At 34.0% G+C, this 18366-nt stretch overlaps 2 protein-coding genes across 2 annotated transcripts; one reads left to right on the forward strand and one right to left on the reverse strand.

Annotated features, from left to right (window-relative positions):
* Positions 1–6246: 6246 nt before the first annotated feature.
* On the forward strand, positions 6247–10961 carry LOC110783406 (protein FLOWERING LOCUS T). Its single transcript, XM_021987747.2, has 4 exons — positions 6247–6914; positions 7065–7126; positions 8090–8130; positions 10355–10961. Exons 1-4 carry the CDS (start codon positions 6714–6716, stop codon positions 10576–10578), a joined length of 528 nt encoding a protein of 175 aa, XP_021843439.1. The 5' UTR covers positions 6247–6713; the 3' UTR covers positions 10579–10961.
* Positions 10962–11420: 459 nt separating this feature from the next.
* On the reverse strand, positions 11421–17523 carry LOC110783404 (acyltransferase GLAUCE). Its single transcript, XM_021987746.2, has 2 exons — positions 16985–17523; positions 11421–12508 (listed from the first exon to the last, which is right to left on the reverse strand). The coding sequence occupies exons 1-2, from the start codon at positions 17450–17452 to the stop codon at positions 11579–11581; spliced, it is 1398 nt and encodes a 465-aa protein (XP_021843438.1). The 5' UTR covers positions 17453–17523; the 3' UTR covers positions 11421–11578.
* Positions 17524–18366: the final 843 nt, after the last annotated feature.

Consider the following 18366-nt stretch of genomic DNA (forward strand, 5'->3'; position numbering starts at 1 on the left):
GGTTACGTGTCCAAGTGTCTGACACGACCATCTTGTGAAAAAATTGCTTGATTTTAGTCCAAAATGAAGTGTCCAAGTGTCCATATCCATGTCTAGGTGTCGAGGATCCGACATGGATAATTTTTCAACTCAACAACTAATCATTTGCACTCCGTTTCTCGTATAACAATTCGGGGTTATATAATTATTATTTTTTGCTTTTGGGGGGTGGTTTTAGGTGCATAAACTATTGTTATCTCTTGTTCATAGTACGTGAATTGGACATAACATCTACATCATGTCATAGGAGTATGATAAAATGCATCTTGGTATTTACAAGTGAGTAAGTGACCAATGCCAATGGATCAAATGATTCTAAGTTGTAAGGTTTATCATCAGGCAAATCGAATAAAGTTTTTAAGGATCATTCCTTTTCTTAAAGAGTTGAAAAGCTCACATATTCAGGATTTAGGATTCCTTTTCATTTCCTTTCACAAACCCTGTAAAGCTCCTTATCTTACCAAAGTGGGCAAGGTTCCTTAGGAGAATGACCTTTTTGATCAACCTTTTGCCAATTTTATAACTTACTCAGGTGGAAATGCAAATGCTTATATGCTTAAATGTGACGCGCAGCATCATAGATAATGGGGTGACTAAAGATGGCCATGGGCCACGTCCCGATACGAAAAGCCCGACCCTATATGAGCACGAAGTCATGGGTCGTGGGTCGGGTCCACATTGTTTTGGAGAAAGCACGACACAGCCAAACACGACAAAACACGCTAAATTGAGTACAATTAGGCTTAGACACGACGACCTGTGGGCATGGGCCGGGTTTGTACCCGTTTGAAATTCACGACCTGACTCGGCACGATGCAGAGTGACTTGGCTGAAGCCCGACCTGGCCCGTCCCACACCCATCTTTAGGGTTGACTGGTTTAAAATTGAGGTCATTGTAATGAATCGATTTAGAGGGGTTATTGATGAGGTGTGGAAACTTCGGAAGATGGTCAAGGTAGCTTCGTGTTATACAAGTTTATCGAGAAGTGATAAATCCAAGGAAATTTTTTACTTCTTCCAAGGAAATCCACATTTTTTTAAAGTTGATTTCCTTGGAAAGAAGTGAAATTCTTCCTTGGATTTATCATTTCCCAAGTTTATCGGAATGAAAAGTAGTAAATTTTATTCTCAAATGTTTTATCATTCTGCATATGAATAGTTATTAACCAGTCAAAACAAGCTAAAATCATGTCCAAGAACCAATAGCCAACGTTTGATAAGCTAGTCCAACGAAGATCCAAAACTTGTTTGCATGAGTTAATAATTCAAACTATTAGGCACCTTTGGTATACGAAGTAATATGTCATATGTATATATGGAAAGTGCACGAGAACTATGACTCTTATTTGTGCAAAATGGTAATACTTCCTATGTTCTTATTTACATGATAAATGAGGTTAGAAATTTACTGATTTTATCTTTTACGGATTTGCAAGTAGTACTCCCACAAATTCCGATCCAGAGTATGCTCCTATCCACCGATTAAATGAATAACTATCAGGAACGAAGTAATCTTTTATATTTCTGTAAGAGGACAATATGAATGTTCTATCATATTCAATCAACCCGCTAAAGGGGTTGGATCTATGCTAAAATCATTTATTTACAACGGAATGGTATACAAAGTCAACAGACCTCAATGAATATAATCAGATTTATGGCTACACAAACCGTTGAGAGTAGTTCTAGATCTCGTCCAAAACCTACTACTGTAGGGGCTTTATTGAAACCGTTGAATTCGGAATATGGTAAAGTAGCTCCTGGGTGGGGAACTACTCCTTTGATGGGAGTTGCAATGGCTTGCTGAAAGTATCCCTGATCCCATTGATAACGAGTGGGGCCAAATAATTCGATCGGGGTAGTTGCGGAACCATACCACATAGTTCCCGCAACAACAAAAGCTGCAAAAAAGACAGCAGCGATACTACTAGAAAGAACGGTTTCAATGTTGCCCATACGTAATCCTTTGTATAGACGTTGAGGCGGACGGGTTTATTGGTTTTGTAATGAAAAGTATAAGGTTTTGTCACCTCTCCAACTATCTCTCCATTAGGTAGGATTTTTGTGGCCCAAGCACTTATTTGTTGAGGAGAAACTGATCCAATTCGGAGTTGTTGATGTTTATACTGATCGATCATAGAAAAAAATTCTAATTTATTCCGATTAAGCTTCCATCCTATTAATCTGGAAATTCCTCTCAGATACAAGGAAATGATTCAGTTCCAGAGCCAAAGATCGTAGTTCTCGGACGAGCAGTCGAAAAGATTCTGGAGCATCTTCAGGGTTAGGTATTGTTCCTCCAATGATCGTAGTAAGGTTCTAGTCTATCTCTTTCCTATATATGGAAAGTTAAAAAATCATCATAATTCACACAAACACCTTTGACTTCCTCTCGTGGTTTATACATAAGAAAAAACATAGTCGTGTGGGATCTTATTAGATTCGTATCAGTAAATATTATTTAAATATCAACTTTTTATAATTTTTCCGATACACAATTAGAGATATTAATATTTGAAATCGTGCATTGGAAAACGTGCCTAAATAATTGTGTCATTTAAAAAAGAACGGAGGAAGTATGAGCAAAATGATTGTTTTTCATACTTCTTAGTACTAAGTATTACAAAGTACATAGTTTTCATGGTTTAATTAGATTCCTCATAAGTGGTAGGACTAATAGTTTGGATTACTTTTAGACCTTGTTCTCTTTAACTTATAAGATTTTATTTTCAGGTTCTATAAATTCAGATAAGTTTCTACGGAGTATAAGTTAAATAAGGTCTTCTAAATTCCAATAAGATGTTATAAGTTTTTTTTTCTTTGGAGGGAATATGGTGTACAAGTTCCCATAAGGTCATATAAGTTTCAATAAATCATATAAGTTTCAATATGTAATATTATGATTATTTGCATTGTTATATTAAATAAATCATATTTATGTTATTATATTAAAATAATTTGTGATTATTTGAAGTTAATAATTATCAATGATATGTAAGTATTAATTAATATGTTATTGTTAATTTATTATCAATATATAAAAGAAATGTTTAATGAACACTTTTAAAATTACGTGTACATCACAAATCAATGGACGGTCTTTTTAGTGGGACATATAACCAATAAACATGTAGTATCATAACGTTTTGCAACACCACCTGTAAATATTTAAAGGTAACCCATTATTTTCCCTAATAATAATGATAGTTATATTTCTTACCATAATGTGTTAATGTAGTGTAGACTTGTAGTGTTGGGCTTCGGGTTTGTATTCTTCCGGAGGATGGAGCGTTATCATATACCGTTCGGCTAATCGTCTATCTTTGAAGTCTATTCACAAGTTTTCTTGGAACTGGGGCTGGGGTAGTATGAGGTTAGAGCGTAATTTCATTGTACGTTCTGTTCTATAAGAAGTTTTTTATTAGCTCGGAGTCATTGTAATTCTCCCATTCGAAAGGATGGTGTCAGGTAGTCCGCCTGAGTTTTCTTTCCTTATTAAAAAAAATCAAGTATATTTCTTCTTCTGTATCGTCCTCTTCAATCAACACGTTTCCCAAACCAACATCCCGCCATATTTCATGGGACACTAATGTAAGCATGAGAGAGTATGTATGAACTATTTCCCCCAAAGTATTCAAATTTTGGTGGAACTTGATTTAATATAATTTCTTGACCGCCCGGTCTTACCCTTTAAAAAAGCTATACTTGTAAGTTGTGAAATACTCGTAGAGAGTATCAAATAGTTGTTTTTCGTCCGTGATGAAGTTACATTACAGAGTATACAAAGGTTTATTAAAGAGTAAATCAATGTTACTGACTCTTTGTTTTACCTCAAGTACCCGTGTGGATCCTCGACACTTGGACATGAGTATGGACACTCCAACACCATGTTGGTCTAAAATCAAGGAAAATTTCCACAATTTAGCCGTGTCGAACACTTGGACACGTACCCGTGATACTAGTACTCGAGTCAGAGTAACATAGGAGTAAATCACAAATATTTTTTTACAAATCGGTAGAATTCATACTTGGATTTAATAAATTTTGGATTACTATTATCAGTATTCAAATGGTTAAAAGTTTAGTATTAATCTAATAAACATTAAATAAATTCTAATAAGATTTAGTCGGTCTTATAAATTTTAATAAATTAAAATAAGTTTAGATAAGTTAAGTTCAAATAAGTTCAGAACTTATAAGTTGAATGAAATACACTCTTAGTCAATTTTCCATACAAATGTAATTCGATGTGAGTTCCCGGGCACCCTAAAAACTCTCCCACGTGGCCACACCCTCATTGAGCTGGGCATCTATGAAAATGACAAGATATACGAAGTGCATCGTGTATAATGTTGCTACTTGCATACAGCGCACTGAGCTGGACAAACCAACATCTTCAAATTCATAAAAAGCTTAAATTTGGGTGCTTGCTTGATGGGAAAAAACTTTGCATATTTTAGTTCTTGATACTTACTGATTTTTTTTTCTTTTCTTTTTTGTACCATCCAAATCTCTCTAAGGGTTAATCCGAATTTGGGACGAGTTTTGAGTGGATAAGTATCAGTTCCCTCTCAATTGTTGTTGCGGGGGATCGAACACGAGATCCTCCGTACCAACTACCAATTTCAGCCTCAATCACCACTGAAACAACTTGCAATTGGTTTATTTTCCACTTTTTCCCTATGTGTTTTTATATTACCATTTTGTTTTTGTTTTTAGGGAACCCCAAGAGGTAGGATTATAGTCAGTAGCTACATTCAAGCCAATAATCGATAACTCGTCCTCCCACAATCATTGCCCAATCTCCCGGAGTGAGCTAAATTGTGGATAACTTTGTTATCGCTACGTTTAACAAAAGAGTAAACAATATCAACAAACATAAAGAAAAAATGACTTCAACTATTAAATGTAAGCCACTAGAAACAGTTACGTTCATAATATTCTCATACATCAAGGGGTCAGAGCATGTTTATCAAACACCAAAATTTGAACTTCAACTCAATAAAATATATTTTCTCCGTTCCACAGTATATGCATCATTTCTAATTTGCGCACTATTCATCAATTAACTCTGACAATCTTTCTTTCGCCATTATGTAAGAAAAAACATAGTCAAGTGAGATTTTGTTAAATTTGTATTAATGCGAGGATTTCAAATATCTATTTTTTATAATTTTTACTTATACGCATTTAGAGATATTAATATCCAAAGAAGCATGTTGGCATACGTGCAAAAAGAAATGGTGTATGTATTGTGGAACGGAAGTAGTAACATTTTATATTTTCTCTCTCCCAAACACCAAACCCAACACCAACAATATTTAACAACATTTATCAAGCACAATCTCTAAAATGTCACTTTACAATTAAAACACCATCTATAAAATGTCACTTTGCATTTGAAAAAATTAAACAATATTGTTTGGTCCCCTCATATGCCACATGTCAAGTCTTCCATGCGTGAAATTGGGGGAGATGATACACATACCCCAGAGGTATGTAGGACCCACATACCCTAGTCATTTATTGGTCCAGGTCAGCTTAAGGAAATTTTATTTTAGAGGTAGATGGGTTTTATTTGGGGTGAGACCAATCAAAGAATAGGGTATGTAAGGGCCCACATACCCCCAGGTATGTGTAGCCTTTGCGTGAAATTGGTTTTCCATTTGGTGTTCATGAACACCAATTCTCAAATGGTTTCACTCTCTATGTCTTTCTCTTTCATCTCTCTAACTATTTTATTGTATTTTATTCAATTCTCTCTCTTGAACACCAAAAATTATTGTTTGATAAACATGCTCTCATATAATATGTAGTTTGCTATAGTTCAGCTTAAATCCCACATACAAACAATAGTTTGGTTTCTTTTAAGCCAAATTTTCATACTCCGGTTTTTATGTATCCATTTTCCAAAAAGAGTTTTTTTTTTTGGGGTTCTATCCGCTTCTTATTCTATTTTTGTTCTCTGCTACTTTACGCACTATTACCCATTAATTTACATCTTACTTTTTTCACCTTTTTTACACAGAATCACCACTCCTCGAAACAAGAGTCTACAATAAGGATATAACTTAAAAAAGAAAAGAAAAGGAAGAGACTTGTATAAGAATGCAATTCATATCACTCAAACACCTCCAATATTCCCCCACATGCCCACCCCCTTACCCACTCCCACTCCCCCTCCCCCACCTCTGCCCCCTCAAAAAAGAAGAAGAATAAGCCAAAACGATAGTGAAGCTTATTAAGTTTCATGTTCCTTGTAAAACATTTGGTTTTCATTTACAACATCTCTACATCATCTGATGTTCTAAACCAAATTCTTCCAAGAATCTGAACCCATTATAGTTATGAAAGTAAGTGGACCTATACTTGTGTTGATCACAGAAAAAGATTTGGGTGGCAAAAATATTAGAAAATGAGATAAAACAAAAGTTATGCTTATAACATGAGAATATTGAGAAATATAGTTCTTACCCGTACTAAAAACGGGGTAGCAACTGATGCAATGTGAGATGCGCTGAAAAGATGATGGATACTTTGGGTTTGAGGACTTAGTATATAAGTGTACATTGGGTATCTTCTTCTCTACAACTTCTTAGTAACACGTCTTTTATTTTCCTAAATTAGCGCGTATCTTAAAAAAATAAATTATTTTCTTAACCCATTCCCTATCAATGCGTAGAGCAACAAGAGATCCTCTCGTGGTCGGTCGGGTTGTCGGTGAAGTTTTGGACCCCTTCAATAGGAGTGTAAATCTGAGAGTAAGATTTACCAATAGAGATGTTTTTAATGGATGTGAATTCAGGCCATCTGAGGTTGTTAATCAACCAAGAGTCGAAATTGGAGGTGACGACCTTAGGACTTTCTACACCTTGGTAAGCCTGTCTAATTTGCATGAGAAAACAAACCAACACTCATACATAATATAATATAATATACATAATAATACCATTTTATTCAAAATAATTTCTTACGAGTAGTATTATTTGATATGTTTTGTTTGCTAAATGAGTGAATAATTGTAGGTGATGGTGGACCCTGATGCTCCTAGCCCAAGTAATCCACATCTGAGGGAGTACTTGCACTGGTCAGTTACACTATTATGTTTCGATTGTTTTCACTTTTACTCTTCACTTTTAGAGTTTTAGCTCCTTTTCTTAGTTACTTTTATTGATTTTGATACTTAAAATTTACACTTTTCTTTTTTTTGTTTTGAAAAAAGAAAAGAAATAAAAAGGATGGATTCGTACTTAGATGCACTAGAGGATGATTTTGGCACATCTACTCTAATAATAACAAAGCTTTTTGCGATCTGATCTGTTCAAACTGAGTTGTGCCAAAATCAACCTTATCCCTTGTATGGCAAAAGCTTTTCATTTCTCTCTTAATTTTACCCTACTCCTATGAAACATTATGGTATATTCTCTATCTAGGTCACCTCAATTTAATAAACAATAACCACAACTTAATTTTTGTATTTACTTACTAAACAAAACCTTACAACCAACACTCCTAATTAAAACTATATTTCTAAGAGATAGATTAGCATTTGTTACCCTCTTTACACCATAGGAAATACTTACATGCAATTGAGATCCCTCCAAATTTTGTTAATAACATTCCTCATCTTTCCCTCTCCTCATTTCCCCATTCATGCAACCAAACCATCGGCCGCCACCATCGTTGGCCATCGGAGAAGCTCACGTGCCGAAGATGGCTTAGAGTGGCTAAGGGGTGGTGAAGGTGGTGGAGGAAAGGGGTGGTTGTTGTTTGAGTGTGTGAAGGGGTTTTGGGAACCTTATGTTCTACCCTTTTATTATTTGCATCTTGAAATACTTTAGTAGTAGTACGTACTCACCTAATCGTATTAGATTTTGCTATTTGTGACGTCATTATAAAGTACACATAAGAAAAAAAGAAAAAGAAAATAGTCCAAATCATTTTCAGACACTTTGTTCTTTGCTTTTTTCTTCAAATGATTCTTAAATATTTTGCCACTTAGGACTATATAAATGTTTGCTAACTGGATCCAATTTTTTTTGGTTAAAAGGTTGGTGACTGATATTCCCGGGACAACAGGTGTATCATACGGTGAGTACTACTGGTTATCAAATGGGCCGTTAAATATTTCCTCCATTTAAAAGTGTAATCATTTCTAAATGGAGGAAGAATTAAAGTTCTAATTTATGCATATATGCACATATGTTTTCTTACTTGGAGTTTATTACGTTTTCTTGTCAAAAAAAAAAGTGACTCGTTGGAGAGCGCTTGTTGCTTCTATTTACCTTAATACTAATGTTAAAATACTGGGTGTGGATGTCAACTACCTTATTTGATAAAGTCTTGAGTGGGTCGTATCCAAGACCTGATATCGAATCCCGTCTACATCATTTGTCACCTTGCCTTAGTGGCTCTCTCTACACTTTAGAGAAAAAGAGTTGTTAAAATACTTGGTACTTGAACAATTATATGAAATATTTGACGTTTTACATAAAACGGTACATGCTAATTTAAGATGAATCGAAATTAATTTCGCCACACTGTTAGTAGCCGAATTGGCTCTAATATACTCCGTATTATATGTCTGATATTATTAATGAACTAATTTTACCTTTAAAAAAAATTATGTTCCATATTATCCATCCATGTATTATGTGATATCTAGTGGCAATGTGCAATTATGCTATTGGTCCTTGAAGGGTTTATTCCTTTATCCTTTTCTTGTATGAAAAAGACCACACAAGTGTAGAAAACCATTTCCCCTTTCTCCAATTGCTTATAACGAACAACATAGCTTTTGTTTTCTCTAACTTAGTTCGTTTCCGGCTCCCGTTGGTATAGTTTCTTTACTGGATTATTCGGGTACGGGTACGGGTACGGGTACGGTTATGACGACCAACTGAACTACTCATGTTCATAGGTGAAAGATAAATCTATGAATCAATTGATATTTCTAGGTGATGTTTGATTGCAAGTAATTAGAGGGGGAAGTGTGACTTCCTAGGAAGTACACATTTGTCAAGTTGTTTGGTTGACAAATATGATAAAGGAAGTAGAACTTCCTAGGAATTTGGAGTTTTCATGGGACATGGGAAGTGGCTTACCCACCCTCCCCTTGGTAAGTCACAATTCCCATGCCATTTCTTATGAAATGTGAATTCCTTAGTGCAACCAAACAAGAGTATTTCATGTCCTAGGAAGTTCAATGGAAGAACTTCTCATGAAAACAAACTTCCTATAGGAATTCAATTCCTATGTCAACCAAACTACCCCTAGTTTAAACTTGTAATAGATAAAACAAGTGAATCTCTTTGTACTAGATAAAACAAGTGAATCTCTATGTGGGGGGTCGTTCTTTCTACATATACCATTTCTATTGTCAAAATCACATCATTATAGTATATGATTCTGGATAGGAACACTATTAAAGGACGTAAAATAGACTATTAATTCATACTGATTGAAGTGGATCTTGATATAAAATCCATAATGCTATAGTTTCTTTATTACTATTTTATTCGGGTATGGGTAAAGGGTACATATAAGGCAAACGACTGAATTACCCATGTTACATAGGTGAACGAGAAATCTAAACACCAATTGATATTTCTAGTTTAAACTTGTAATAGTTGATGAAGCAAGTAAATCTCTGTTATAGCTTTGAGTACAAAAGCCAAGTGATTTAATCATTTGTACACTACTACAATGTCCCTATGTGTGGGCCCCTTCTCTTATGTAGTACATTGTTCATCTGTCAAGAATCAATTCAGTTTTGCGTACCAAAATTCATCTTGGTACATGTCAATGACCATTTTCCCTTTCCATATTGTCAAGATCATGTATCATTAGATTATATGATTCTGGATCCTAACACTATTTAAGAACGTAAAATAAAGTATTGATTCATACTGATTGAAGTTTGTTGTGGTATAAATGTCTCTCAATCCAAAAAGATAAGAATATAAGATTATACATTTTGATATCAAAACAATATTTAAGGATTTAAAGGGTGAAAATAGAGTATTGATTCATACTGGATAAAATAGCTCAAAAAAATCCCGAATTATTATCCTTTAATGATACTGGGCCCCAATTTTTATAAACGTGTGGCACTCTTTTTCATCTTTTGATATTTTGTAGAAGTGGATGACAAACTTTTGACATCTGAAATTTGCATTTGCGCCCCCACAAGATATTTATAATATCTTTGCATGATTTGTGTTAGAATATGTACTATGTAGCCATCTTTTCATCTTAATTTTAAAGTTTTTCAACAATTGTTTCTTTCTTAACATGAACAATGTATTTTTTTTAGGTCAAGAGGTGGTTTGCTATGAGAACCCAAGACCTTCAGTTGGAATTCATCGTTTCATATTTGTGTTGTTTCGACAAATGGGAAGGCAAACCGTTTACGCTCCCGGGTGGCGCCAGAACTTCAACACTCGAGACTTTGCCGAAGTGTACAACCTCGGTTTACCCGTTGCTTCGGTCTATTTCAATTGCCAAAGGGAGGGAGGTTCGGGTGGAAGAAGGTCGTAAAACGTGCGACACTTTTTCACTCTACCGTCTAAGAAACCGTGTCTAAACATCTGCTGCGCTTTTTAACATCCTGTCTAATAGTAATAATAAAAATTGTCATTATTAAATAAGGAATTGATGCTCTTCTAAAACAAGTACCTTATAAATTTGTCACTAAAAACTGTCCTTTTAGACATTTTTGTTAGAGTAATACAATAATAGTAATGATCCACATAGCAGTAATTTGACTATTGAGAATCAGAGTAGTAATTACTGACATTTTTTTAGGGGAATTACTGTTTTGTTACTCTAATATAAATGTAAAAATTATTTACCCAAGTTATATTATAAGGCACTTATAATAGTCTTAATACTTTTTATGAGTTTTTTTTTTTTTTTTTGAAATGTACAATCTCAGAGAGTCAGAGGGGCTTGAATAAAAGTTGAGCTTTTTTGTTTTTGTATGAATGTTTGCTTTCTTGTTAAATGTTTATGGTTCATATCAGCCCGGCCCAATAGTATTTGGGCCACAGGTATTTAAATTTTGCAAAGGTTCATTTTTATATTCAGCCCAACTTTTTAAAACAAGACCCAAATCTAGTTTTACACCAAAGTATAACAAGACCCAATTCGTATGAGTGTACATCATCCAATTGTGGAAGGGGGAATTACGACATACTCTCTGTCTCATTTTACTTGCTCAATTTTGACAAAAGTGTTCTCACAATTAGTTAAATAGAACAGGTAAATTATATTCGAAGTCAAATTATAATCGGGATAAAGGGTGTAAATCATACTCATTTCAAACGGGGCGAACGTGATTTAGTTATATTTATCGTGTGTACGAACACAACGAAAATAAGTACTCAAACAACATAATCAAATTCATAACAAGGACATAAATAATACAACCAACTATGCCGGAAATTAGAAGAATCTCATTGAATCATACGTACCCGTACTTCTAAATATTCCGTTTAATACGTGTAAGATTAAAAATGAACGGAGGAAGTACGTTAAACTAAGAAGATAGGAAGTTGTAGAAAAGAGACTCAAATTTGGCCATCTCCTTGTGTGGAAGGGTAACCAAAACATTTACCCCGGAATTGGATTCCTCAATATCAGGAAACAACAATATGATGTCTTTCCTATGGTACACCAAAGGGCAACAATACTTGGGTTTACCCCATGGATACTCCACTTGATTAAACCCTAATCTCCACCATGAAGACATTAAGAACTCCCCATGAGGAAACCCTTTGTACAATTCACCCCAATCGATGCTCGACCGGGCGTACTCGTCGTTCATCCTCGTCACCCCTTCGGTCACGAGATCTACGAGTTCCGAGAGCGGCGCTTTTTCTAAGATCTCGCAGTCCGTGTTTGCGTACGCCGTTAAAACGGCGTTTCCGGTGAATGATGGTGGTAAGGGAGGGTTCAATTTTGGTCTAATATCAACTGCAAATAGCATGGTTGATGACTTCTTTTCTTGATTGTTATTGTTATTGTTATTGTCACAATAATAGTTAGATAACGCCTTAGACCGCCAGACCAGAGCAGAAACCACGTTGAATCCTGTTATTTTCCCATTTCCATTTGTGGGCCCCTCTTTTGCTTTGGCCTTAAGGGTAGCAATGTCATTTCCCGAGAGGCTAAAGATCTTGAAGTCTAGATCTTGAGTGGTGGTATCGTATACGTTGCAGTTCTGCTCGATTTCACCCTCTTGTCCAATTGGGATCTTAAGCTTAAGCAACTCGGGATGCGAGAACGTGACACGTGGCGGAGAACGAGCGGCGAGCAACTCACGGTCGTGGCACGGGACAACTGCTAAGGGTTTGTCCCCTGCCAAGGCTGCTAGATTTTGTAACAAGTATTTGATGCTTGTACCATCAAATATTGCATGGTTGGTTTGGAGACCCATTGCAAACCCACCACATTTAAACGCCGTCATCTGTACCATAATAGTTGTTAAGTGTCATTAATAATAGCAGGATATGTACATTTTAGACCATAGAAAAAAATTGTAAGAAAATACTCTTTTTTATGTTACAATTTTTGTAAAAAAAATAAATTTAAAATAAAAAATTGTGAGAAAACGCCTTATATGTTTTTTTTTTGTTCTACTACGAGGTGTTCTCACCGCCTTCGGCGAGTGGACTAATCTCCCGCGGGAGTTTGCATGGGTAACTCGATGGGCAGCATCCCTCCCAGTTGAGATTTTTTCCATTCCCAAGGCTCAAACCCGAGACCTTGGTTAAGGAGCAAGAGGCCATTAACCACTCATGCCAACCTCAATTGGTATAAAAAACACCTTGACTTTTTGGCCAGAAGACAACCTCAAGACATGTTTATAATTGAAAATCTATTAATATATAAGGTGTTTTCTTAAAAAAACATACTTTAAAAGGTGGAGTATTTTTTAACAAAAATAATAACATAAAAGTTTTCTCACAAATTTTTCTTTTCTTTTTGACAACATACAATATACATGATACGTAATATGGTATATGGAGTATTAAATACTATTATACTACTACGCAATACATAGATTTAATAAAGGGAAGAAATTAAACAGTTTAAAAGTCTTTTTCACATTTTAAGTACGTACAATACAACCAGTGGCGTAATCAGAAATTATATATAGGGGTGCCAAAATTTAACATACGATTTTATAACAATGCAAAACAAAAAAAAATGGGAAAAAAAAAAAACAAGGGTTAAAAGTAGAGCTGTCAAAAATCGACCCGACCCGAAACCGATCCGAACCCGACCCGAAATTACTGGGTCCTGAACAAGATTTTGTGACCCGTAACCCAATTTTATCCGAACCCGAACAACCCGAAAAGGAATGGGTCAAAACCCGACCGAACCCGTTTTAGACCCGACCGATTGAAAATCATTGTATTTATAGTAATAAATGAGATTATGAGAAAATTTAAGCATAAAAGACACGTTGTTTTTACTATTGTTCTGTGTAATATGATTTTAATTTGAATTATACGCCATTTTATGATTGAATTTGACAAAATATAAACTTTCGTAGGAAAATTTGTTAACTTGTGCCAATATTTTGTATATTTTTCACCTAAATTAATGAAAATATAATGCGCGTTTTAAAATCTCTCAACCCGTTGGGTCGACCCGAACCCGAAAGTTCTGGGTCTTGAACAAGCATTTGTAAACCCGAACCCGAAATTGACCGACCCGATTCAACCCGAACCCGAAAGTAAATTTTTACAACCCGACCCGAACGACCCGTTTGACAGGTCTAGTTAAAAGTAAGGGAGACAAGATTTGAACCTTGAACCTCTATCTTTCAAGGTAAAAATTACCACTTGAGCTATATTAGATATGAGTTTTATAATGCATATTTAATTTTTAAACATATCATAGGGGGCAATGGCCCCCGCCAGCCCCCCTTAGTTTCGCCCATGAATACGACGTTGTATATGAATAGTGATTTCTCCCATCTACGTCAAAATCATTAACTTTTCGCTTAATAATATTGAAAATGATGTACAAAAATAGGTTCCTAATTAAGCATATATCCATGTTATTAAATAGTACGGACTACTAAGTACATATGTATTTATGTACCAAGAAAAGGAATGAAAGAAACTAAGGAATAGAACAATTTGTTTTTTTTTTGTTTTTTTTTGACATAGGAAGAACGATTTGTTTTAATTTGCCTTATATAGTAATGGTTTATACTAACTTATTCTATTTATAGCATGCAACAAATAAAGTTGCTCTAAATTAAGGAACATGTTCTTTTTCGTCTGAATTGGTCAATTGGTGATCAATTCATGGACTTAAGTTTTGGAAAGAGAATGAATGATGCATGAATGCATGATAGAGGAAAGTAACATGGTGTTCATGAAAATCATCAAATTTAATATAGTATCTTCTTGGTCCTACACTCCTACACACTAATTCTAAGCTAAATTGGTGAATTATCCATCTCTCATGTAACCATTTTAATTAATTTGTCGATACTTTCTTCAATCCTGAATAATATGAATACGGAGTATTCTGTTCCATTTAATTTTACATTGAATTGACTTCAAGAGGTTATTCAGGAAATACAAATTATACGTCCGAATCATACCACGTTATAGTCGATTATAAATGTACACTACAAAATAATCATTTTATAGAGACGAGGAATTTTGTCTCTATATAATTCAAATCCGTCTCAAAATGATGCTTAGAGACGGATTTGAGACGAAAGTAGGGCTTCTCTATAGAGAGCGTCTCAAAATAATTTGAGACGGAATTCTTGCAAATCCATTACAAATTTGAGACGAAATTTTTGAAACTCCTTATACAATTCCATCTCAAATTTAATTTAGAGAAGAAATTTAGTAATCCGTCTCAATTTTGAGACGTTTGTTGTATCCGTCTCAAAATCCATCTCTAATTGATGCATAATTTTGTAGTGGTATCCATCTGGTTTCAGGGTGACTACTTTTACTTAGTACGGAATACTTCATATTTTCATAAATTTGTTATACTATTAATCATTTATGGCAATTTAAGTGTGTATATGACCACTCTTTGTGATATAATAATGGAGTAGTATATTAATGACCTTAATTAGCCTCTGTGCTATAAATAGAAAGCACTAATTAAATAAGTAAAAAGTAAATAAGAAAGTAAGAAACGAGTGGTAGATTGCACAAGGTAGGTAAAAACACTAAACACTAACAAGGGACAAGTAAAAAGCAATGAGCTTTAAAGTCCTTCAACTGTCTATCACTAGCTCATTAAAGGGCAATAAAGGAAAATGATATATAGACGCTTAAAGAATAATTATAATTAAGAAGTTAAAAGTGAAAATATTAATTAATCGGTAGAGATTAATTAAATACACAAATTTTTTTAGTTTATAAACTTATATAAGGGGATGTATTGAAGGCTAGGTCTACCTTAAATGTTTCTGGCTTTTCGGCTTAACTTGCCTTCAAATGAAAAGAAAAAATATACTCTTATCAAGAGTAGACAAAATCTGACACATACGACACAAACCATACAGGAAAAAACGGGTTAGTGTTAAGGATTTACGACATGTTAATTAACGGGTCAACATGACTTGATGACATGTTTGATTAAACGAGTTGAATTAGCGTACATTGAAATTTTTTAACCCGTCAATTTTCAACATAAACACGACACGACACATTTAATAGCTCAATTTATATCATTAAATGGGAATATGTATGGAGCTAGGAGTACATTCAAACTGATTGCTGCAACTCTTTCAAGATTGATTTATATTTTTATAATATCCTGAAACTTTTAATTACCATTATCTTCGAAAGGTTTTATTTTTTATTACTTTTCTTTTAGATCTATTATAAAACCGGAAATTCACATTGTTATATTATATATATTCATGTGAATATACTACTCCGTAATATAGTGCAAACTTTATAACCACTAATTTTTACCAACATTCTTTGAAATGAACTAGTGAAATTCTGACACTTATTTTAAAACGGATATATTATTTTGATTTGTCGGTCAAACAATATTGTAAGGATTACTAATTTGCTTATCATTTACTTCAAATTAAGTACGTATACACAGGCACATTACATTATGCTTTCTTACAAGGTAAACGACCTTGTAAGAACTAGATCTATAATGTCAACTACCACTACAATATTAATTTTTTCCTCCTAGACTCTAACCAATATATGTATGTGTGGTATGACTCTTTTATTAACGACAATATACATATTAAAATACATTTCAAAATTATATACTCCGTATCTAAATCATACGTATAAAAACAAAGTTAAAGCATTAATAATTCTATGAGAAACAAGCTTTAATTAATTCACATATTATTTGAAGTAAAATTGTACGTGTAAATATTTAATGTTTTTATCTTTTTACTTTACGTGACACCGGCTTAATTAATTTGCATAAATAAAATAAAAGTTACGCATTACACACTACAAGAATTTGTATCTTTAACGACAACCTAATTACGACGGGTCAAAAATCTCGTCGCAAAAGCCTTTTGCGACGGGGCTAACAACCAAACAATGACGGGAATAACCGTCGCAAATGTCTTTTACGACGGGTTTACGACAAAATTACGACGGAATTTCTATTAACGACGGCCCCCTTTTATGACGGGTTCGCGACAGGAAATCCCGTCGTTAATCAACGATTATTAGCCTTTCGCGACGGGATTTCTCGTCGTTAATAGTACCATTTCTTATAGTGACAACTACAACAGAAACTAGATTACTAATTCTATGAGAAACAAGCTTTAATTCACATATTATTTGAAGTTATATTGTACGTAACAATTTTACGTGGTATATGCTTAATTTGCATAAATAAAACAGTTACACGTTACAACTACAACCGAAAACAAAATTGTACAAAAATAATTAAGGAGTAACGTACGTACCTGAACAATGCAAAGAGGGTGACCATCCACTTCCAAAATATCATCCATTTTCTTGGTAATTAGTTGCTCAAATGAAGGATTAGGGTAAACTAAATCTCCAAGTTCATCCAACTTATACTCACTACTAGCTACCACAAACCCTACCCCGAAATTTTCGCAATCCACCTCAATTCGACCACTCTCTTGATTAACCTTAACCCTTCCCGCCAAAAAATTATACGGCACTAACAACTTTTGTAGCGCGTTTTTAAGCATTTTGAACGCAATTTTTGGGGGAAATTCGGGGTTTGGAGTGAAGAAATGTATGGTTTGGACATCAAAGTTTAGGACTTGATCAATGTTGGATAAAAACATTGGTTTTTTTTGGACATCATTTTCTTTTGGTGAGAAAATTAGGCATGAATCTAGAATTGTGACCTTAAGGTCTTGAACACTTTTAGGTGGAGGAACTTGGTAAAGGGTTCCCATAATATTGATAGTATTTTTTTTAGGGTTTGTTATTATTTTTGTTGTGTTTTTAATATGTTTTGAGAAGTGTGATATGTGGTATATATAGAGGTAAAGTTAGCTAGAAAGGTCATGTAAATTCATGAAGCAAATTAATATGCAAGCTGTTTTTGTACTACTAGTCATTTTCTCAAAGAATTAATTTTCACGGTCAAAAGTCCTCTTACAAACTTACATGTACGTAGTACGAGTAGTAACTATTTTGCATGGATTTACTTATTTTTACTAATAAAAAGTCTTGCGCGCATGAGGTGTACAATAAATTTAGTGTTCATCAAGATAACTTTTATGCATTTTTTTTGTAACTTTCACCTATCTTTTTTATAACTTTTGATAGATAAACATTTTAAAAGGATAAATGATTAATTTTATAAATTATTAGTGATTTTGAAGAAATCATTTTTATTCAAATGAAAAAATTCATCACTAAAAAATAGATAGCTTTTACATATATAAAGGTAACTTTTAAGCATTTTTAGTCAACTTTTACTCCGGTGTACAATAACTGTTGTACACTACTTGTAAATAAGAATTTGTGTTTTACTAATGGTAAATACTCCGAGTATGAGTAATGATTTATGCAATTATTGTAAATCTAAAGTCGTAGTATATGTACTAGCTGAGTGGGTGAGTAGCAGTGAAGATTTTAAGATGGGCATAAATGTCATCTCTACAATCACAAATTTACATAGTTCATTCTTCATGAGACTATTTAGCTAGATTTTGATCTTGTTTGGTTATTGGATGTCGGATGTTAATCGGCTTGTTTGCTTGGCTGGGTAGACTGACTATTTTTTAATTAATTAGCTTTTTGTTGTCTGTACTATTTGACTTTACGGAGTATTTGTTTAGTGTTTGATAAAATCAATTGTTCG

Source organism: Spinacia oleracea, chromosome 4 (genome assembly GCF_020520425.1).
Source record: "Spinacia oleracea cultivar Varoflay chromosome 4, BTI_SOV_V1, whole genome shotgun sequence".
Taxonomy (NCBI): domain Eukaryota; kingdom Viridiplantae; phylum Streptophyta; class Magnoliopsida; order Caryophyllales; family Amaranthaceae; genus Spinacia; species Spinacia oleracea.

Coding starts and splice junctions, on each gene's coding strand:
- LOC110783406 (XM_021987747.2), top strand. CDS start 6,714: ATGCGTAGAGCAACAAGAGATCCTCTCGTGGTCGGTCGGGTTGTCGGT. Junction 6,915..7,064: donor TTAGGACTTTCTACACCTTG/GTAAGCCTGTCT, acceptor GAATAATTGTAG/GTGATGGTGGACCCTGATGC. Junction 8,131..10,354: donor GACAACAGGTGTATCATACG/GTGAGTACTACT, acceptor TATTTTTTTTAG/GTCAAGAGGTGGTTTGCTAT.
- LOC110783404 (XM_021987746.2), bottom strand. CDS start 17,452: ATGGGAACCCTTTACCAAGTTCCTCCACCTAAAAGTGTTCAAGACCTT. Junction 12,509..16,984: donor ACCCTCTTTGCATTGTTCAG/GTACGTACGTTA, acceptor ATTATGGTACAG/ATGACGGCGTTTAAATGTGG.